This window comes from Podarcis erhardii, assembly GCF_964252035.2.
Source record: "Podarcis erhardii genome assembly, chromosome: 13".
NCBI lineage: Eukaryota > Metazoa > Chordata > Lepidosauria > Squamata > Lacertidae > Podarcis > Podarcis erhardii.
Genome location: NC_138502.1, coordinates 41328334 through 41346209, shown reverse-complemented (window position 1 = coordinate 41346209; position 17876 = coordinate 41328334). Strand labels below are relative to the sequence as shown.

The 17876-nt window shown below is 48.6% G+C and overlaps 1 protein-coding gene across 6 annotated transcripts in view; it reads left to right on the top strand.

Moving 5' to 3' along the window:
* Positions 1-17876, top strand: part of LOC309327930 (transcription initiation factor TFIID subunit 1) — a 51689-nt gene that overhangs the window by 13740 nt on the left and 20073 nt on the right. For 3 of the 6 annotated variants that reach the window (XM_081837555.1, XM_081837557.1, XM_081837554.1), the window contains exons 10-26: positions 179-346; positions 1591-1718; positions 1814-1921; positions 3193-3366; positions 3837-4010; positions 4100-4204; positions 5643-5843; positions 6691-6832; positions 7168-7298; positions 10349-10429; positions 10581-10730; positions 11875-11994; positions 12074-12249; positions 13676-13917; positions 15096-15309; positions 15911-16076; positions 17301-17512. In XM_081837555.1, coding sequence (XP_081693681.1) covers positions 179-346; positions 1591-1718; positions 1814-1921; positions 3193-3366; positions 3837-4010; positions 4100-4204; positions 5643-5843; positions 6691-6832; positions 7168-7298; positions 10349-10429; positions 10581-10730; positions 11875-11994; positions 12074-12249; positions 13676-13917; positions 15096-15309; positions 15911-16076; positions 17301-17512 — 2692 coding nt within the window. Of the gene's footprint in view, positions 1-178; positions 347-1590; positions 1719-1813; positions 1922-3192; positions 3367-3836; positions 4011-4099; positions 4205-5642; positions 5844-6690; positions 6833-7167; positions 7299-10348; positions 10430-10580; positions 10731-11871; positions 11995-12073; positions 12250-13675; positions 13918-15095; positions 15310-15910; positions 16077-17300; positions 17513-17876 lie in introns of all 6 variants that reach the window. The other 3 variants (XM_081837553.1, XM_081837556.1, XM_081837552.1) reach the window with 1 other exon arrangement.

The window sequence follows — 17876 nt, the reverse complement described above, 5'->3', positions numbered from 1 at the left end:
TGCTCTTTCTCCTTGTCTCGTAATGGCAGAGTCTGGAGTTGGTCTCTTCTGGTGCTACTCTGTGGGGTGGGGTCTGCCTTTTGGAGAGGGTGGCAGGCCTCATTTGGGGGAAGAGGAACTTGACGGTATCCTAGTACTCCAGAAATAGAGAGATGTGTCGTATGTTGTGTTGTTGCAGCATCTCTGGATGAAGACAAGCCGTGGTATTCTATTTTCCCCATTGACAACGAAGAGCTGGTTTATGGCCGCTGGGAGGACAACATCATCTGGGATGACGAGGCGATGGAGAAAGTCTTGACCCCACCCGTTCTGACCCTTGACCCAAATGATGAAAATATAATCCTGGGTATGTCCACAGAACCGTAGTGCTTTCCCTTTGGGCCTACTAGTGGTTGACGAGAAAAGATCTCTGGCTTTCTGAAGCATGGTGATTTTGTAACTGGGCTTGAAGGTGAAAAATTCAGGTGGGCTGGGGGAAATTTTTTCCTAACCAACCACCTGTCCAAGGGCGGTGAAGCTTGTGCTTTTGCTGTCTCCCAGGAAACTACCTCGCCTAATGAATTCTGGGAATTGTAGTTAATATGAGGAGCCTGAGGATCTCTTACAGAACTTTCAGTAAACTGTAATTGCCAAGGTTCTTTTGCAGCAACCATGACAGTTAACTGCCTCCCGCCCCCCGCCCCCCCTTATTTAAATTTGCATTGTAGCTATTTCTATACTGAAATGAGCAGTGGGGCTTAAATTGCAGAAGTAGGGAGTGAGGTAACCTGTTATGTAAAAGATCCCATAGGGAGGAACCATTGCCTCAGGTTTAAAAATCCCCATAATCTCTGACTGTTTTAAGTTTAATGGCAATTTTTAAAAAATCAGTCAGGCCATTTAAAAAATAATTTTGCAAATGTAACAGAATAAAAATATTGTTAGCTGGTATTAAAAGAGAGAATATTCTATCAATCTCGGCTTAAAATCATAGGTTACTATAAATAGTTTCATGTCCTAAAAATTATGATTATAATCCCTGCATTCAAATGGGCCTCTTTTATGTATTTTTTTCTGAAATGGAAATATCCTTTTAAATTACGTTTGTGGCTAAAAACTCGTTTGCTTTATAAAAACAGGTGCAATACATTCGTTTGACTGTGTTGACATTTATGTCAAAGTGTTACTTAAGAGAAAAATAAAGAGCCTCGCTATCTCTGAGCTAATCAGGTGCTCAAATGAAAGGTTAGATAACAAGGTCCATAAGAGAATAATACATGGTAAATAAATCTACCACAGAAATTAAAGCCATTGCATGTTGACCATTTGTGTAAGCTTCTAGTCTAGCACTGAGCAGGATATTGACTGCTTAGCACACTCTCAAAGAAGCACAATACTGTCCCCCACTGGCATCAGCTGCCTCCAGAACAGAGGAGCTGACAGACAGCTAAAATGGACAGTACTTTTATCTTCCAGCAGTGTAACACTGTCACAGACATGGAGATGACAAAGACACCTGGCCACCACTGGAGTTTTCTTGTATTTGAAGTGGTGCTGGGGATATCTGCAGGCAAGCAGTCAGAGTCCATTCTCTTGTATGTTCCTTCCTAGAAATTCCTGATGAGAAGGAAGAGATGACGTTGAACTCTCCTTCCAAAGAGAGCAAGAAAGAGTCTTCCCTAAAGAAGAGCCGGATTCTCCTGGGCAAGACAGGAGTCATTAAGGAAGAGACTCAGCAGGTTTGTGGGAATGGCTCAGGTCCCCCTCCCCCACACATAAGAATGATGAACAGTAGACAAATTCCGACTCTTGCTTCCCTGTCTTGCAACTCTAGAATATGTCTCAACCGGAGGTGAAGGATCCCTGGAACCTCTCAAATGACGAATTTTACTATCCAAAGCAGCAGGGGCTTCGTGGAACCTTTGGAGGCAACATCATCCAGGTTAGAAACCAGTAGGGGCAACTCTCTCCAGCTCTGTGTGTGCATTTAAGTATGCAAAATGCAATCTCCTGTAGAATTCCATCATTCTGAGAACCACGTGCCATTGAATGGTGTTCCTTGCCTTCGTCGTACGACAAGGCGCCCTGTGCAGGTATAGCTGGTGACTCAGCTTTCGGTTGGAAGTTTGCAGGCCCTCTTCCCAAAGCTCTGCATGCTATAGAAAGCAGCAGGTCCGTGGTACCTAACACCAAGAAAACTAGCGCTAATATGCCCAGGAACCTCACCAAAATGCTGGAGAGGGTGCACCTCCACAGGCACATACCTCCACATGTGGTGGGAGTGCCCCAAAATCCAACTATTCTGGACAACAGCCATACAAGAAATAAGTAAAATAACCAAGCAAGTACTAGAAATCACCCCAGAATTGACCTTACTAAACATCTTCCAAGACAATAATGCCCACTTTCACCACAAAGAACTCATAACCCACCTACTTTCAGCAGCCAGAAGCATCATAGCTTCTGGAGAGACCTGTCAGGAGTAAGCAGGGACCAGTGGTACCAAATAGTATGGGAAACAGCCCTACTAGAAAAATTAACCAATAAACTGAAACTGACACGGGGACAAATAGAAGAAGACGACTTCACCCCGGTATGGCTCACTTTTATCACATACACAGCCCAACAAGACAATGACAAAAATCCACCAACAGCATACAAATCAATATGGCTAACCTGATCCAAAACACCCACCCACCCCACTCACACATGAAAACAAAGATCACCACAGCCCAACCACAAAGGAATAACCACACCCTAGGCCAACCCCAACCTCTCTCACCACCAAAGGAACACAAGTGAACAGCACAATCAATGCTGACACCAAACCCTACATATAGTAAGTAAAATAGAAACATCGCCACCTGACCCCACCCCTGCCCATCTCTCCCCCCCCACCTCTTTCCCTCTTTTCTTCCTAATGTCTCAACAAATGAAACTGATTTGTAAAAATGTTACATGGGGGGGGGGAATACGAGAGAGAGACATTGCAAACACTTTTGTAAATCAAGAAAATCTTTAAGAATAATAATAATAAAAAGATAGCAGCAGGTCCTTTGGGCGGACACATCCCTCAGCCCCTTCTCTTCCTGTGACCCAGGATTTCCCTGTTCTGGGATTTGGAGGTGTCCCTGTGGATGGCGGTAATGTGCGTTCTGATTTTTGTGCCCCTTGAGTGCCCGCGCACATGTGCTTTTTTTTGCCTCGGTGCAGCACTCAATCCCTGCGGTGGAGCTCCGGCAGCCCTTCTTCCCCACCCACATGGGCCCCATGAAGTTGCGCCAGGCTCACCGGCCTCCCCTGAAGAAATACTCCTTTGGGACCCTTTCCCAGCCTGGCCCTCATCCGGTGCAGCCGCTGCTGAAGCACATAAAGAAGAAAGCCAAGGTGAGGCCCTCTCACTTCCTGGTTCTGCTTTGACAGCTGCCACCTTGGCTGCTCTTCACTTTGAGGGCCTTCCCTGCTCTTCCTGGGATCCGTTGGGGTTTCCGTTGTCTTTTGCTCTCTTGATAACCACCTCCTTTTCTCTGCGCCCTTGGCTGCTCTTCAGCTTTGAGGGGCTTCCCTGCTTTTCCTGGGATCCGTTGGGGTTTCCGTTGTCTTTTGCTCTCTTGATAACCACCTCTTTTTCTCTGCGCCCTTGGCTGCTCTTCACTTTGAGGGGCTTCCCTGCTCTTCCTGGGATCCGTTGGGGTTTCCGTTGTCTTTTGCTCTCTTGATAACCACCTTTTCTCTGCGCCCTTGGCTGCTCTTCACTTTGAGGGGCTTCCCTGCTCTTCCTGGGATCCGCCGCTTGGCGTGTGGGTTTCCGTTGTCTTTTGCTCCCTTGACAAAACTCCTCCTTGCTCCGTGCCCAGATGAGAGAACAGGAGCGGCAAGCCTCTGGCGGCGGGGAGATGTTCTTCATGCGCACCCCAGCCGACCTCACTGGCAAGGACGGCGACCTCATCCTGGCTGAGTACAGTGAGGAGAACGCCCCCTTGATGATGCAGGTCGGCATGGCAACCAAGATCAAGAACTACTACAAGCGGGTGAGTGCGCTGGGGTTTGGCTGCCGGGGTTTTCAGCTTCTGCAGTCTGAACCTGCCCTTCTGACTAACCCTGTCTTCCTTCCTGGCAGAAACCGGGCAAGGATCCTGGTGCCCCAGACTGTAAATATGGAGAGACGGTGTACTGCCACACCTCCCCTTTCTTGGGCTCTCTTCATCCGGGCCAGCTGCTCCAGGTGAGAGATCTGACTTTTACAGGGGGGATCAGGATGGAGTTGGTGTGTGTCTGCCATCTCTCTTTCCTAATGAAGGCATTTTGTGTGCAGCAGCAATATTAATTCATAGAATCATAGGGCTGCAGAGTTGGAAGGGTCCACGAGGGTTGTCTAGTCCAAACTCCTGCAATGCAGGAATCTCATAATAATAATTTTTTTAAAAACTAAAACTAAAAATAAAAAAATATTTTAATTAAATTTTAATTAAATTACTTTAAATTAAATATATTATTATTATTATTATTTATACCCTGCCCATCTGGCTGGGTTTTTCCAGCCACTTGGGGCAGCTCCCAACAGAATATTAAAAACACGATAAAACATCAAACATTGAAAACTTCCCTAAACAGGGCTGCCTTCAGATGTCTGCTAAAAGTCAGATAGTTGTTTATTTCCTTGACATCTGATGGGAGGGCATTCCACAGGGCGGGTGCCACTACTGAGAAGGCCCTCTGCCTGGTTCCCTGTAGCTTCACTTCTCGCAGGGAGAGAATCGCCAGAAGGCCCTCAGAGCTGGAGATTGGTGAACGATGGGGGTGGAGACGCTCCTTTATACTGGGCTGAGACTGTTTTGCCCAGTGTGGGGCTTGAACCCACAACCCTGCGATTTAAGAGCCTCATGCAGTACCAACGAAGCCATCTCAAATTCATTTGCTTATTTATTGCAATATTAATAATCCACATTTCCTGAAAGTATAACGAGAGCAGTATGCAACATACAAGTTTATAATAAAATCAGGGAGAGTGCCAGGCAAAAACTTCATTTTAAAAAATAAATAAATTGGCAAATACTGATAGGTTAAAAATAAATAAATGTAAAGTCCTGTCTAAACAATGCAGCTTTCGGAAGACCCCTAAATGAGGCAGGAGTGTTTACTGCCAGGTCGCTCAGATGCTTTCACGAAGCCTTGGCCCTGGCAAGTAAAGTTGTGATGGACACTCCGTTATGGCTAGGGAGCTTGTGTCTTGTGCATGGTTGCTTCTTACCCAAGGTACCAGCAGAGGATGGAGGCTGGGGGTGGGAAAACAACTTGATTAAGGCATTTCAGTTCATGGCAGACTCGTCCTTGGGCTGCATTCATTACCCCACCTGCCAAACATATGCAGGCAAGCAACCAGTTCTTCCGCTTTCTATTTTTTTTGGACACCAGTCACCTTTGGGGAATGGAAAATGACTTGCTGTGTGTGTTGCAAGCTTCAGACTCTGACGTATAAATATTTTTGTGGTGCTTGCCCATCTCGGAGCCTGTTGTGTTATCTTGACTGTTTCTTGGGCTTGGTGGATAATCCCAATGCATCTCAAGGACTAAAACTGGCCTGTAAGGTTATTCCAGATTTCTTTTCTTCCTCTGACTGCTTTTGCAGTTGACCAAAAGGTGGCCCCTTTTTCTTCCGCTAGGCATTTGAAAACAACCTCTTCCGGGCTCCGATCTACCTTCACAAGATGCCTGAAACAGACTTCTTAGTTATCCGGACGCGACAAGCTTATTACATCCGGGAGCTGGTGGATATCTTTGTGGTTGGACAAGAATGTCCTCTCTTTGAAGTTCCTGGACCCAACTCTAAACGGGCCAATACTCACATCCGAGACTTTCTACAGGTTTGTTTTTTTGTGGTTTGTGTAAATAATCTCTGCGGCAAGCTCAGGGAAGAGGAAAAAATATTTTTAGCAAGTTGCTTAGCACATACAATGGTGTTGTCTCAGCTGTTGCACATGGGCCCGTGCAAAAGGGCACCTTAAAAAAGGTCTTCATATTTGAGATCAGAAAGGGATCAGCTCAGGTTGGCTAGTAACCTCAGAGTTCTTGTCCTCTCTTGCAGTTTGGTTCACTTGTTAGAGACTACTGTTGTTGTCTTAAAAAAGTCATTAGGTAAAGGTAAAGGGAGCCCTGATCATTAGGTCCAGTTGTGACCGACTCTAGGGTTGTGGCGCTCATCTCGTTTTACTGGCAGAGGGAGCCGGGATACAGCTTCTGGATCATGTGGTCAGCACGACTAAGCTGCTTCTGGCGAACCAGAGCAGCGCACGGAAACACTGTTTACCTTCCTGCCGGAGTGGTACCTATTTATCTACTTGCACTTTGACGTGCTTTTGAACTGCTAAGTGGGCAGGAGCAGGGACCAAGCAATGGGAGCTCACCCTGTCGCAGGGATTCGAACTGCTGATCTTCTGATCAGCAAGTCCTAGGCTCTGTAGTTTAACCCACAGCGCCACCCACGTCCCTTAAAAAAAAAAAGTCATTAGTATTTTCCAAAAAAACAAACAATCAAATTGAGCAAATCAAATCAAAAGGTCCTGCACAACATAGAGAAACCCCAGCTGGCCAGTTTGGGCCTTGGTGGGCAGAGAGGAGCACCGGGCTGGGCCTTCCGCTCCTGCTCCTCCCCCTCCCGTGACAGCTTGCCCCTGCTTGTAACTCATACTGTTCCTTGGGCTTCCTTGCCAGGTCTTCATATATCGCCTGTTCTGGAAGAGCAGAGACCGGCCCCGAAGGATCCGCATGGAGGATATTAAGAAGGCCTTTCCTTCCCACTCGGAGAGCAGCATCCGCAAGCGGCTGAAGCTCTGCGCAGACTTCAAGCGCACAGGTAGGCTTTGCTCACTTCGCGGCGTCATGCAGGTGCCCCGTTCTGCCGAGGTGGCCAGTCGCTGAGCGTAGCATTGTTTTTCTGAGAATGGGCCACAGCTCGACGTTAGAGCACCTTCGTTGCCAGCGGAAGGTCCTGTGTTTTATCTCTGCCATCTCCAGTTAAAAGGGTCGGGCCATGAGTGCTGTAACTGGAATGCCTTCCGACACTTCCCACGTCTGAAATGTCGTCTGCTTGCTGGTCCTGCTCAAACCTCCTCCTTGCTCCTTGGGACTATGAGAGGAGGGAGGGAATATTTCCTAGCCTGGCTTATTTGGGACTCCTGCTTGTTTCAGGGATGGACTCAAACTGGTGGGTTCTAAAGCCAGATTTCCGACTACCCACTGAAGAGGAAATCAGAGCGATGGTGTCTCCGGAGCAGTGCTGTGCCTATTACAGCATGATCTCTGCCGAGCAGCGCTTGAAGGTGAGCCTATGCCTTTTGTGAATATCCCCAGTCCTTGTTGGTTGCTTGCTTTTGCGCTTTGCGAGGTATTTTGAGAACTGCAACGCCATCTTCCTCCTGGCAGTCTCCACCAGTGGGAGAATCATAAAGGCAAAGTACCGTACTTTTCTGTGTATAAGACTAGGTTTTTTTCTTTTCAAAATTATGCTAAAAAGTGGGGGTCGACTTATACATGGATAACGCATAGGGTTGACGTTTGATTGGTCGCTGCGTCAAGGACTGATGTTGATTGGGTGACGCTGTGGCAATTGGGCGGGCGATTGGCAGCTTCTGTCGGCAAGGGGACAGATGAGAGGCGGATTTTGCGCTGCATGCGGGTGAGCGATTTTTGGCAATCCCCCCTTAAAAAAGCTCAACAACTCAGAGCCATCTCCCCCCATTTTCTTAAAATAGGGCTGTCTTATTCATGGGGGTGTCATACACAGAAAAGTACAGTATATGTTGCAGAACCTGGTCAGTGGTGGTGTAGTGGTCAGAATTCAGACTAGGACCTGGGAGACGGGGGTTCAAATCCCCATCTCTTTTTTTTTAATTTTATTTTTTTAAAAATAATTTTTATTAACCGGCCAATCAAATCAAATCAAATCAAATCACATAAATTCCGAATTACAAAGCCGAATTTTAAATTTTGTTGAGGGAACCCATATTTCAAGATCCGAAGGGGGATTCTGATCATCTTCTTGCCACTGCGTTAATGTCCAAATCAGTCCAAACAAAGTTCATAATTCTATCCAGTCTTATCTTGCTGTTTTCACATCACATCTTGTTCATATATTTTCTCTTTTTTCTTTATGATCTCTTCTGATAGTCTCCTTAAGCCGATAAACACCAATAATAATCCCGTGTGAATTTTTCCGTTCCTCCGTTCCTCAAATCGAGATGGTTTCCATATATCATTGCCTTCATAGATAACAGCACTCTTTCCATCATTAATTACAGAACTGTCGTTCTTAAGTCCCACTGAGGAGTTTCACCCACAATATAAAAACAGCTCTATTTCTCTATTTCTTCTCTCAGACTTAAGTCCTCCGACAGAACTTCCCAATATGGCAACGGAATTTTTAACTGCGTCATTCCAAAGCCCTTATACATTCCACGCACTTCTTAAAACATGCTTTGGTTTGAAAGTTTATCTCCACACAGCCTTAAATCCACAGCTTAAGTCCTTAAAACGGCATTTCTGACTTGTGAGGGGGGGGGGATTCTTGTTTAATCACATAAAGGAAAGAAATGAAAGTTTTTTTCCCCTCCCCCATCAGTCCCTTTGCCATACCGAGTCTTGGCGTATCTTCTCATGATTTATACTTGTTCCTCCAACTCGTCTTGTTTTATCAGAGATCTCTTCTGTTAGCAGTCTTTACTCCCCCTTCTTCCTTGAGATATGTGCATTCGCTTCATCCAAATTGTTTCTTTTGAAGTTCTTGCAGCTAGTGGCGCGGATCAGAGACGGCGTCCAGGAGCGCCGAAATCCCACAGGAGGTGCCTAGTGCCCCCATCCCCACAAATTCGGGGGTGGTATAGGGCACAGCAGGCAAGGGCAGTCCCCCACCACAATCCTGGGGGGGGGTAGGGAGGCTATTTACTCCCATCACAGCCTCCAATTTACCTCGTGTGGGTCGGAGAGATGTTATTGTCAGCCATCTTCTGATGGTCCCTCCCTCAAATCCCCATCTCAGCCATGCAGCTCGCTAAGGTGACCTTGGGCCAGTCACTGCCTCTTATCCTAACCTTCCTCACAGGGCTGTTGTGAGCTCCTTGGGGGGGGGGGGGAAGTGGGATATAAATGCAGTAAACAAATAAACCTTAAACACATCCTAAATAAACAATACTGTATTGGCCTGAATATAATCTGCACCCGTAAGTAAGCCACACCCTTAAAATTTGGAGGCTTGGGAGCGGCGGGTGGGTGGGCTGGGCGCCGTTGCCTTATGCTCCTGGACTGCTTCCTGGGGGGTGGGAGTCGCGAATATAAGCCGCACTTGAACGTTTCATGATCGGAGTTTGGGGAAAAAGTGTGGCTTACATGCAGGCCAATACGGTAAATAAATTTCTTGTTAAGTTGACCAAACAGCGGGAGGCAGTGGAAGACAGGAGTGCCTGGCGTGCTCTGGTCCATGGGGTCACGAAGAGTCGGACACGACTAAACGACGATAACAACAGACTAGCCCAAGGGAGTAGATGATCCTGTGGCCTCAACTGTCCGCCCTGGAGCGTCATGGACTGACTAGATGCAAGAGGGTTGGCACTAGTTTGTGAGCCCCCAAAGGAAAGAGGGCTCAGAACTAGGGGAATGGTGGTGGGGTGACAATAAGTGGTCAGGGAGGAGGAGGTGTTGGAAACTTGAAGAGGCAAGTGAATTTAGTGAGAAGGAAGGTGGGGCAGAGAGCAGGTCAGAGACAGTTTGTTGAGGAGCGGGGCGAGAAGCAAAGTAGAGGCAAGCTGCTGAAGAAGCCAGGAAGTCTCCCCCTCCTGCTGCAACCAGCTTCTTTTCCTCCAGGTTTCCAAAACATGCAGAGAAATGAAAAGAACAGAGCAGAAATTGGTTGTACGCAGAGGCAGTTTGAGAAAGACGCTGGAGAGGAGGAGCCTTAGAGAGTGGTGGGAAGGCAGGGACTTTTAAGTCCTTGCGACTGCCTCATTGGATTAAGATCTGGGACTCAGCTAGATTGGCAAAGAAAAAGCGTTCTATATGCATTGTATATGTGATATAACACTGTGACACCAGATGGCGCTGTGGAGCCCCGCCTTTCCCTCCTGGATTTCCCTGTATGAGTTTACAACGCGTTTAACCAAATCGCCTCTTTGACGTGTCTGGATCCTGCCTTCCTGGGAAGAGTTGCTGGGATCACTGCACTGTTTTGGTTACTTTGAATGAAGAGTTAACTGCACCAACAGGGTGGGTTTTTAAAAGTGCTGGACCTACGCTTGACTCCAACTCCTGACATTCATCTGGCATATGGGGCTGTCCCACGTGACTCAGAAAATGGCTTCCTAACCCTCTCTTTCCTCAGGACGCAGGTTATGGAGAGAAGTCCTTCTTTGCCCCAGAAGAAGAAAACGAGGAGGACTTCCAGATGAAGATAGATGATGAGGTACCACTGGCAGTATCCAGGGTGCAATAGGGGCCTGCGGGTGCTAGGCCACTGGGGAAGTCGTAAATGTTCTCAGGTGGAGATAATATCTTCTCACGGCCTCGGCTGCCCAGGCATGGAGTGACATGGCTTCCCCTTGTCTTCCTCTCAGGTCCGCACAGCTCCCTGGAACACCACACGGGCCTTCATTGCAGCCATGAAGGGGAAGTGTCTCTTGGAAGTGACGGGAGTGGCAGACCCTACGGGATGTGGAGAAGGGTTCTCCTACGTGAAGATCCCAAACAAGCCAACGCAGCAGAAAGTAAGTGGAAGGGCCAGGTTAGAAAAGTGTGGAGTAAGGGCCCATGGTTGTGAGGCAGGTGCTTAGGAGACTCCTCTTTCTGTTGCTTCCTCCTCTTATTTGCCGGTAAGGAAGGGAGAAGAAGATGAGCTTTCCTATTCTGCCCCCTGAGGTAGTTAGGTGTTAGATTAGGTTCTGAGGGATGTGGGTGGCGCTGTGGGTTAAACCACAGAGCCTAGGACTTGCTGATCAGAAGGTCGGTGGTTCGAACGACGGGGTGAGCTCCCGTTGCTCGGTCCCTGCTCCTGCCAACCTAGCAGTTCGAAAGCACGTCAAAGTGCAAGTAGATAAATAGGTACCGCTCCAGCGGGAAGGTAAACGGTGTTTCCGTGCGCTGCTCTGGTTCGCCAGAAGCGGCTTAGTCATGCTGGCCACATGACCCGCAAGCTGTACGCCGGCTCCCTCAGCCAATAAAGCGAGATGAGCGCCGCAATCCCACAGTCGGTCACGACTGGACTTAATGATCAGGGGTCCCTTTACCTTTAAGATTAAGGAGGTGGCTGAGTTTCCATTGAAATGAGGCTGCATTTTAATTTTAATGTTTTAATGTATTTTTATCTTGTTTTAAGATGTATTTCAGTCAAATTGTTTTTACAGTGGTGCCTCGCAAGACGAAATTAATCCGTTCCGTGAGGCTCTTAGTATAGCGGTTTTTTCGTCTTGCGAAGCAAGCCCATTGACAGCTTAGCGGGTTAGCGCTATTAGCGGTTTAGCGGCTTTTAGCGGATCAGCTGATAAGCGGCTTAGCGGCTTAGGAAAAGGGGGAAAAAGGGGGGGGAACCCGCAGGAACTCGCAAGACATTTTGTCTTGCGAAGCAAGCCCATAGGGAAATTTGTTTTGCGAAGCGCCTCCAAAACGGAAAACCCTTTCGTCTAGCGGGTTTTCCATCTTGCGAGGCGTTTGTCTTGTGGGGCACCACTGTATATCGGTTGTTAGCCGCCCTGAGCCCGGTCTTGGCTGGGGAGGGTGGGGTATATATAAAATTTATTATTATTAGGCCTGAAGTACGTTTCCTTCCCCAAGCTCTTTGCCCAGGCCTGGGAAATGGGAGGGTAACTGTATGGGACTCTGACAGGAAGAATCCTGCTCTCCTCCTTCAAGCAGGACGACAAGGAGCCCCAGCCGGTGAAGAAGACGGTGACCGGGACGGACGCGGACCTGCGGCGCCTGTCGCTCAAAAATGCCAAGCAGCTTCTGCGCAAGTTTGGCGTTCCCGAGGAGGAGGTGAGTAGGCGCTGTCTCAGGCTTCTGCCCGGAGCCTCCCCTCTGTGGCCTCTTGCACTCAGCCAATCTCTCTCTGCAGATCAAGAAGCTCTCCCGCTGGGAGGTGATCGACGTCGTGCGTACCATGTCCACGGAGCAGGCTCGCTCGGGTGAAACCCCGATGAGCAAATTTGCCCGCGGGTCTCGCTTCTCCGTGGCGGAGCACCAGGAGAGGTACAAGGAGGAGTGCCAGCGCATCTTTGACCTGCAGAACAAGTGAGTTTCTTTGGCCTGTACCACGGGCATGGGACCTTTTCTGCCATGCTTCCCCTGCCCATCCCTCTACCAGTCAGTGTTGTTAGTTCTGAGATAGCTGGACCAGTGTCCTGACTATGAAACAGAAGAACCTTTATTTGCACCAATCACTAGCCACAGCAATAAAATAAAATGTACTGAAGATAGAGGTAAAAACTTAACTATGCAAAATACATTTTGGAGGTTTATATCAATAATCCAATAATAGATCTTATTCCAATTGCCGCCGCTAAAAACCTTGCAGTTTTTGCTGACGCCTGATCATCATCATCATCATTTTATTTGTATGCCGCCTTTCTACAGTTAAAAACAATGCTGAAGGCGGCTTACAACATGACAAGATTTAGTTAATTACAAAAGTCATAAACAATAAACAAACCACATAAAAAAATACACAACCAAATGGAAAACAATTTCTACATGAATAAAAATCTAAAACCAAGATTACAGCATTAGTATCACAGTTTAAAATGACATAGGGGAAAAATAACAGCAATTAAAAAAAAAAATGGAGCCCCCTCTGTCCAGCAGCAGTGGCAGCAGTCCTTTATGGAGCCCATCAGGCTCCGCCCTAGGCCAGGTGGTGAGTGGCAGGACTGGGGCCCTCAGGCGCTGAGCAGGCGGGTCCTCTCTTGGTCTGCTAAAGGAAAGGACCCAGTGGCAATGGTCAAGTGACCCGGCATGGACAATAATAGAGGGGTGATAACCCCACTCCTCAAATCTTTATGAAGAAGAAGAAGAAGAAGAAGAAGAAGAGGAGGAGGAGGAGTTTGGATTTGATATCCCGCCTTTCACTCCCTTTAAGGAGTCTCAAAGCGGCTAACATTCTCCTTTCCCTTCCTCCCCCCACAACAGACACTCTGTGAGGTGAGTGGGGCTGAGAGACTTCAGAGAAGTGTGACTAGCCCAAGGTCACCCAGCAGCTGCATGTGGAGGAGCGGAGACTCGAACCCGGTTCCCCAGATTAAGAGACTACCGCTCTTAACCACTACACCACACTGGCTCTCTGGTCCAGACCAGAAGCACATGAGCCACTGACTCAATACTGCCATGTCCACGTGGATATAACTGTTTTTCCAGTGGATTTTTTTGAAATCGACCCTCAAGTTCAGCCGAAGGCAGTATATTCATTCTTGCAAAAGTGAAGGTGCGCCTGTATTTTGGAATTGTTAAATTTTGCAAATTGGGTGCCAAAGTGTCTGTCCTGGCTATGCTTTAGGCAGCTTTTGCAGTCCTAGTGTGTGTAGGAGAGTCGCCAGGGCTCTGGGGTTGTGACTCCTTGAAAGCCGCTGTGATGTTTGTGCTTCCGCCCTCCTGTTTGTGGCTCGGCACCTTAACATGCTACAAACCCAAAGAGGTTGACCCCGGTGGTGGTTTTCTGCTTCAGGGTCCTCGAGTCTACGGAGATCTTATCCACGGACACCGACAGCAGCTCTGCGGAGGACAGCGACTTTGAGGAGATGGGGAAGAACATTGAGAACATGCTCCAGAACAAGAAGACCAGCTCTCAGCTGTCGCGGGAGAGGGAGGAGCAGGAGCGGAAGGAACTGCAGAGGATGCTGATGGGGGAGGACAGCATCAACGAGAAGGAGAGGGGAAAGAAAGACAGGAAGGACAAGAAAGGGCTCTGTGAGTGCCTGGCAGGGGCAGGAAGGTCCCCAGATAGGGGGCAGCTCTGGGATCCAGCTATAGTCTTAATGCAGCAGCAGCTGTGGCATTCCTGGTGTTCTTGGACTCCAACTCCCAGCATCCTTTGCCAGTGTGGCCCAACAGTCAGGGGTGATGGGAGTTGTGGTCCAGATATAAAGTAAAGGTAAAGGACCCCTGACAGTTAAGTCCAGTCGCGAACGACTCTGGGGTTGCGGCGCTCATCTCGCTTTACTGGCTGAGGAAGCCGACTTTTGTCCGCAGTTTTTCCGGGTCATGTGGCCAGCAGGACTAAGCCGCTTCTCGTGAACCAGAGCAGCACGCGGAGACGCCGTTTACCTTCCCACCGGGGCGGTACCTATTTATCTACTTTGCACTTTGACAAGCTTTCGAACTGCTAGGTTGGCAGGAGCAGGGACCGAGCAATAGGAGCTCACCCTGTCGCAGGGATTCGAACCGCCGACCTTCTGATCGGCAAGCCCTAGGTTCAGTGGTTTAGACCACAGCTCCACCCATGTCCAGATATAGCTATAGCTAGCGGTACCTCGGGTTAAGTACTTAATTCGTTCCAGAGGTCCGTTCTTAACGTGAAACTGTTCTTAACCTGAAGCACCACCTTAGCTAATGGGGCCTCCTGCTGCTGCTGCGTTGCCGGAACACGATTTCTGTTCCCATCCTGAAGCAAAGTTCTTAACCCGAGGTACTATTTCTGGGTTAGCGGAGTCTGTAACCTGAAGCGTATGTAACCCGAGGTACCACTGTATAGCGCGCGCTCTCTCTCTCTCGTGCATGTGTGTGTACACAGAGAAAGTAAACAAATGCCACATAACACTGGGATAGTCCAGAGGGCTTTTTCAGATGGTGGGCAGTGTATGAGGGACATAGCATTTAGGTCTTTGGGATTTAAGGCTTACACAGAAAAGGAACTTGGAAAGTGGGAACAGAACTGGGCACGAGCTGAAGGTGCACGTTGCTCAAAAGGTGCATGGTTTAATGGGGGTGGTGGTTCCTGGGTGCTCTCTCCTAAACGTCCATCCCCGAGACCTGCCTTTGCCCCTTCCCATTGGATATTGGAGACACTAGGCATTTCGGTTTCCGCATGGAGAGCTCACCGCCTTGGCTTGTCCCCTCGGCAACGCAGGACGTGTTTTTCCTTGCAGCCTCCACCCCTGGCAGCCTGGGAGGGTCTCACAAAGATGATGACACGGCTTCTGTGACCAGCCTGAACTCCTCCGCCACGGGCCGCCGCTTGAAAATCTACCGCACTTTCCGCGACGAGGATGGGAAGGAGTACGTGAGGTGCGAGACGGTCCGCAAGCCCGCAGTCATCGATGCCTACAGCAGGATACGGACAACCAAGGACGACGAGTTCATGTAAGGGCATTCCAGAGACGCTGCTTTCCTCTTGGGAGTGACATGTTGGTAGGGTGGGAATCTCCTTGCCAAAGGAGAGCGGCGAGAGGCCAGAAAACGTGCGGTGCATTTATATTTGTTCCTTTAAAAAAAGTTGCATCCTGCCTTCGTGCCTTTTTCTACGTGGAATTTTTTTTTAAAAATTACACATGGGTCGGATATAGCAAATAAGAAAATATGGAACTAGCACAAGGAGTTAGGCAGAGTGAATCAAATCGGGCAGCAGCCAGCGTTGTAGTCCAGAGGTGAGGAACCTGTGGCCCCATCAGATGTTGTTGGACTCCAAATCCCATCAGCCATAGTTGGCATAGCCAGTGGTCAAGAATGATGGGAGCTGTAGTCCAGCAACATCTGAAAAGCCCATATGCCTAGTTTTTGTTTATCTGTGTGTGCTTTAATGCTTAGTGGCCGGCCCTACCGTTAGGCCAGGGGAACCTGCGGTCATCTGGAAGCTGCTGGCTATACACAGCTCCCATCAGGGCTTGCCAGCAGAGCCAGTTGTCTGGGATGATGGGAGTTTAGAGTCCCGCAACATCAAAGTCCCTCGCCTTTGTGTTTCCAGCCGGAAGTTTGCCCTCTTTGACGAGCAGCACCGGGAGGAGATGCGGAAAGAGAGGCGCCGGATCCAGGAGCAGCTGCGGCGGCTCAAGCGAAACCAAGAGAAGGAGAAGCTGAAGGGTCCTCCTGAGAAGAAGCCCAAGAAGATGAAGGAGCGGACGGACCTTAAGGTAAGCTGTCTCTCTGGAAAACTTTGGCTGCCTCCGGCTCCTTCTCCTGTGGTCTTTAAATTTTAAAGTAATAGTCCAGCTGTTGTAGGGACGCAGGTGGTGCTGTGGGTTAAACCACAGAGCCTGGGACTTGCTGATCAGAAGGTCGGCGGTTCAAATCCCCGTGACAGGGTGAGTTCCCGTTGCTTGGTCCCTGCTCCTGCCAACCTAGCAGTTCGAAAGCACGTCAAAGTGCAAGTAGATAAATAGGTACCACTCCAGCGGGAAGGTAAACGGCGTTTCCATGCGCTGCTCTGGTTCGCCAGAAGCGGCTTAGTCATGCTGGCCACATGACCTGGAAGCTGTACGCCGGCTCCCTCGGCCAATAAAGCGAGATGAGCGCCGCAACCCCAGAGTTGGCCACGACTGGACCTAATGGTCAGGGGTCCCTTTACCTTAACCAGCTGTTGTGTTTGTGGAGGAAAAATAAGCATGCGTGGCAGCATCTCAGAAACCAGAGTGCGGGCCTTGGCAGGTGGTGCTACCCTCCTCCAAGTCTCGTAGAAGCAGCATAAATTCTGCAAGGCAGGAAATGTGTAGCCTAGCTTAACTCAGCCGTTGTTGAGAAACTTTGCTGAATTTAGATTGCATAGCTGCAGAATCCATATTTTTTTAAAAAAAATCCCAGAGTGGTAGCCATGCAGCTAAAAAAAAATTAGAAGCCTGTGGCACCTTAAAGACAAACACATTTTATTAAGGCATAAAATTTTGTGGGCTCAAACCCCCTTTGTCAGAAGCATTAGGTGAAAGTTGGCAGTAAGAAAGCAGAAAATTTAATAAGTTTCAACTCTAGTTTAACACAGACTAGTTTTTTGCATCTCCTTGCCATTCAGCTCCCACCTTAAAAGTCTCTCCTTTATCTACCTTCCAGCTAAGAACTCCATGCCACTGACAAGGTGAGCTTGAATCCACGAAAGATGACAGCATAATAAATTTGTTAGTCTTTAAGCGTGCCACAAGACTTTAATTTTTTTTAGCCACATGGCTACCTATCTGGGATTTCCTCCCCCTAAATCTGGATTCTGCAGCTATGCAACTTAGTATTTACACAATTTAGCTTTAAGCTGCTTCTGTGTTGCTGGTGGTGCAGTTGATGAAAGCCCTGCCTGTGTCCCTTGAGAACTCGCCCCCCCCCTTTTTTTTGCTTCTGGAGTCAAGCCTTCACCCCTTTGCTTTTGCTTGCAGTTAAAGTGTGGCGCTTGCGGTGCCATTGGCCACATGCGGACCAACAAATTCTGCCCCCTCTACTACCAAACCAACGCTCCGCCATCCAACCCCGTTGCCATGACGGAGGAGCAAGAGGAGGAGCTGGAGAAGACCGTCATCCCCAACGATAACGAGGAGCTGATCAAAGTGGAGGGGACCAAGATCGTCTTGGGGAAGCAGCTCATCGAGAGGTGAGAGGCGTTTGACATCATCTCATAGACATGGGAGCTCAGCATCATCTCACAGATAGGGGAGTCTGCCGGATTAGGGCCATGGCCCATCTGGTCCAGCATCCTAATTTCACAGTGGGGACCCAAAAGTCTGTGGGAAGCCCCCAAGAGCACTTCTCTCCTCCTCTGATCTTTAGCAACTAGCGTTCAGAAGCATTACTGGTCATAGCCATTGTGGTTGGTAGCCATTGACAGAGCATCACTGTCATATGGTCTCCTGTGTGAGCAAGTTCCATAGTTTAACTATGCGTTGCAGGAATAAGTGCCGAATCTTCCAACATTCAGCTTCATTGAATGGCCACAATTTCTAGTGTTACCAGAGAGG